This window comes from Cyphellophora europaea (genome assembly GCF_000365145.1).
Source record: "Cyphellophora europaea CBS 101466 unplaced genomic scaffold supercont1.8, whole genome shotgun sequence".
Taxonomy (NCBI): Eukaryota; Fungi; Ascomycota; class Eurotiomycetes; order Chaetothyriales; family Cyphellophoraceae; genus Cyphellophora; species Cyphellophora europaea.
In genome coordinates this window covers 158606-162872 of record NW_008481814.1, presented here as the reverse complement: position 1 = coordinate 162872, position 4267 = coordinate 158606, and the positions used below count along the sequence as shown (strand labels likewise).

Sequence of the window (4267 nt, the reverse complement as noted above, 5' to 3'; positions counted from 1 at the left end):
AGCCCTGACCCAGCCAAAATGCTGGAAACCACCTCTTACGTTGCTACTGTCTACCAGACGGCTTGACCTGCGTTCAGAATGCCTGCACAGACGGGATCTGACACGAGTCCGATCGCCTGAGGCTCGAATCGCATCGACTAGTTGACAATGAGCAGGTCAGATGATTCATATATAATACCCACCATGGCATCGACGGTTGCAATTGGGGCTGCCATGCAAGCGATTAGCAGGAAAATGTCCACAGCTGCACAGGTTGACGTTAGGTGACCGTTTCACGGCCTGGTCAGAGCAGGTGCCATCTTCCATCGGCGGGTCCCGCTGTCCGACGTTACCAGTCACGGCGCGGAAGTGGCGATCGTGGGGTCGGAGACGAGGACCGGGTGCGGCCCCTGAAGCTGTTTAAAGAATATTCAAAGACATTGAGCCGTCGAACCGGTAGGATGGCCAATGCGCGCGCGCATCAACGATATTGGCGTCCTTTGGGTCATCATTGGGCAGCCCAGCGGAAACTAATTCTGGCGCTAAGGCAGTTCTGGATTTATGCCTGGACCAATAGCAAAAAACAACACGACGAATTTCGAGAAACCATGAATTGATCTCGGACCCTGGCGGCGGCACGAGGCGTCTGTGAGGCTTCCACGCGCAATATCCACCTTGAAAGCTGGAGGTTAGCAGGTTGTTGGTGTAAGTTGAGCTGATGCTGCTTTCCGAGCGTGGAGAGTCAAAGCTGAAGCCGCGACTTTTCTGCCAAGGTTCAGGGATGCAGGATGCACAGCGTCGGAGGAGACACTGCAGAGAACGTAGCGACTGGCAGTCGATATCGTTATTTCAGGGACACGTCCGACGTCTTGTTCTTGTCTTGCCGACCGATGAGCAAGCACAGGCCATCTCGCATCCGAATGATGTGATGCACGGTTCTTTTCATAGCTGTTAGGATGGGGCCCGATATACAGTAAGACACAAATCTCGCAGCTGCATTGCTTCTGCAAGCTGCCCGAGTCGGCATGGCAAATCGGAATTAGCATCATCGTAGTGTTAAGTCGACACGAAGACCGTGTCTAACGGGCCCAACAATTGGTCTGCCGTCCACATGGTGGCATTGACAGTCCCCAGAAACCTACAAACTTCAGCCCGCCATGGTCCGAACAAGGCTGAAAGGAACAGTCTAGGATTCCTTGGCCATGTGTTTGCTCAAGACCCGGCTGGCCTCTGACGGGCCTCTCAGAGACGCGTCTCTCACTGTTGCGCGCACACATCCATGTACTGGTATGCTCAGTCAGTGCCTAGTAGCCGCGTATTGGAAATTGCGCGGTTTGGCCTCGCGTGCCCCCATAGCAGCATCGATATTGGTCGATCGTCCCGAGGAATAAGCCCAACAACGAACGCGCTCTCGAAGCTCAGACGCGAGGTGTGCGAACATAGACAGGCATCGCGTGCATCGCAAATTGCGGGACACAGTCGTCCCGCCTGAATTGCTTCATGCGTCCTACGCAAGACTGGGTACAGACTCTCACCAGAGTCTCTCCTTTTGTCTTGAGAGGGTCCCTGTGCGGAAGAATGCCTTTCTCGCTTTCATCGGTCAGTAACAGGCGCGTCAAAGGGAAGATGAGCCGCTCTTCCAGGCCACCAAGAGCAAGGCCACCAGCAAATCACGCTGCCGAGATCGCTTGATGCCTCCACAGAGCCTGAAAACTAAAACCCCTGTCGAGTGTGCGAGCTTAGCTTGGAACTCTCGCTCGCTAGCCTGATGGAGCCCACGATTGTCTTTTACTGCTAGCGCTGGAAGGCGAAAAAGAAGCTGCGGTGCCTGGTGCCGGCAGGTATGGCGACAGGGGTCAGGGTTTGAGACGATGTGTGACTGCGCTCCCCATTTCCACCACTCTATACCCCCCGGCTCAGTGTTGCATCTGGATCCGCCCGACTGCTGAGCACGCCAATTTCTTCCTCACTACTCCGTACCCATGTCGCCAACGTGATCCTCGTCATTCGCTGCCTATACCCAAACGGCGTCGTGCGCAGCAATTCTCCTACACCTTGTCATTGGAGCCTTTCCCCTCGGTACCACGAGGCCCAGAGCAATCCTCTGTCCCCCGGCGGATCTAGCTCAAACCTCGTCTTGCCTTTTTCAGTTGCCACTGGCTCATTATTCGTGTTGCTCTGTCTCGAGCGAGACACTTGAACATTTCGAGCCATCGAGTCAGCAATTGGTCTAATCCTCCCGCCCAGGAACCCGCAGGTACCACCCCGCTGCTCTACAGTAGACCCGGATCCTAAACTCTGCCCTTCCCTGGCATCTTCCCTTACACTTCATGTCATATCTTCCCTACCCCTTCTGACACTTCTTCACTTTTGTAGACTTTGTGCTCCCCTCCTATATCGATTCCCCGTCCCACCATACCTGTCCAGCATACTGCATACCCACCTCACGCTCGCTACTGTAACTCGAACATTTGGATTCTGGACACTCATGTATACTACGCTTCCACGACTATGAGCCGGTAGGAGAGATACTATTCGAACAGGCGCAAAGCCCCCAGACCGTATTACACTATGGCGAACCGTAACGAACATCAAGGGCTCTGCCCCCCTCCATTCCTTCAAGAAAGCACCTTTCCAGAAACTGGCGGATGTATGTACCCGTCGACATCTCCACGGGGCCGCGCGCTCACAGCCTATAGTCCTGCCAGGCCGTTTCTGCCAACCTATACCACAGCTCTTAAACTTGACATGCTGCTTGCCGTGTCCATTGACGGATCTCCTTTACTCAGAAGGTACTATAGGCGCCGCCCTCTCACGGTCCACGCTGGCTAACCGCACAGGCTTTGAGGAACGGACTGAAATCGCCAACTGGGTCAACGTGGGGGCCCTTATTGTCTCAGTCTTTCTATTACTGTCGTTCGCGGTCCTAGACACAAAATGGACGCACCGACACTATCTCAGTATATGTTTGACCATTTCCGTGGTCTTCATCGAAGTATGTTATCCGACTGTGGCTACCTATGAAGCATACTGACCGGCTCAGCTTGCCTTTATCATTCCACTAGCCGCCAACCCCGACCAGTGCTTCAACGAAATAACGCCGAATTTCATGAAATCGAGTGGTGTGTGTGCCCTCAGCGGCGCCTTGTTGCTCTTTGGCGGCTGGGGAGCAGTGATCTGGGTCTTCCTCCGAGCACTGTCACTGCACCTGCAAATTTGTTGGGAAGTCATTCCTGGGAACAAGTTCTTCCTCTCATCACTTGTCGTTGGATGGCTTATCCCGACGATTGCTCTCGCCATTGTACTGGCCGTGACAGGCGTCTCATTCCGCTTCGGCAACGTCTGTCACGTCAACCACAAGCTTGCTTTACAAGACTTCTGGGGACCGCTACTCGCCTTTGCCGCGATCGGCATGGTTCTACAATTCATCACCCTCGGATACTGCGTCCATGTCTACGTCAAATCACTAATGGACGACAAGTCTAGTACGACCGGGACCAGCTCCAATATGCAAAGCTACTCTGGATCGATTGCCACGAGGACAGCGAAACAGACCTTCCGAAGAGTCAAGAGAGTGGTGGAGCTGCAATGGCGCGGAGCATGCATCGTGCTTCTGATCATTGGAGAAGTCGTTTTCTTCTCTGTGGTCTTCGTCTCTATGGACAACGCTTTCCAACTTAGCGACGACCTGATTCGAAAGGCGACTCCCTGGCTCACCTGTCTCGTTGATCCAGAGCAAACCAAGGATGACTGCCTACCGTTGGTTAGCGGCATGACTCAGCCGGAAGGTGTCGTCCTGGCGGTGCTGATCTGTCTGGGCGTAAGTGATTTCAGAATGGGTCAAGGAAGCCTGCTAACATGAGACCAGATGTCGGGCTTTTGGTGTGCCCTCTTCTTCGGCCGCTGGTCGATGGTGCTCGGATGGATGGACCTGTTCCAGAGAAAACTGCTCCGCAAAAATGAATTTGTGTCGGCTGATGCCCGCAGAAACGATCCACGTACGTACGAGATGCTGGGTGGTACACCGCAACCGCTGAACCTGAACCCACCAGATCGATCGTATCAAAGCCCAATATCGCCAGACTCGCAACAATGGGATGACCCCGATAAAGCCGGCTACTACGGCGGCGTACGGACATATGTCACACCCGCAGCGAGCTACTCGGTGCCACGACCGCCCAGCTCGGGCATGAACAAAGACTGGGATCCGAGGATGACCTGGGCAAAGAGTCACCCGGTCTCGCCGCCTCAAGGATACCCAAGACCAAAAGACTTTGGCAATAACTAG

At 54.2% G+C, this 4267-nt stretch overlaps 1 protein-coding gene across 1 annotated transcript; it reads left to right on the top strand.

Annotated features, from left to right (window-relative positions):
• Window positions 1-2550: 2550 nt before the first annotated feature.
• Window positions 2551-4267, top strand: HMPREF1541_07855 (uncharacterized protein; the record flags this gene model as incomplete). The annotated part of the gene is made up of 5 exons (XM_008722178.1): window positions 2551-2629; window positions 2679-2771; window positions 2820-2974; window positions 3023-3799; window positions 3848-4267. The coding sequence occupies 5 exons, from the start codon at window positions 2551-2553 to the stop codon at window positions 4265-4267; spliced, it is 1524 nt and encodes a 507-aa protein (XP_008720400.1).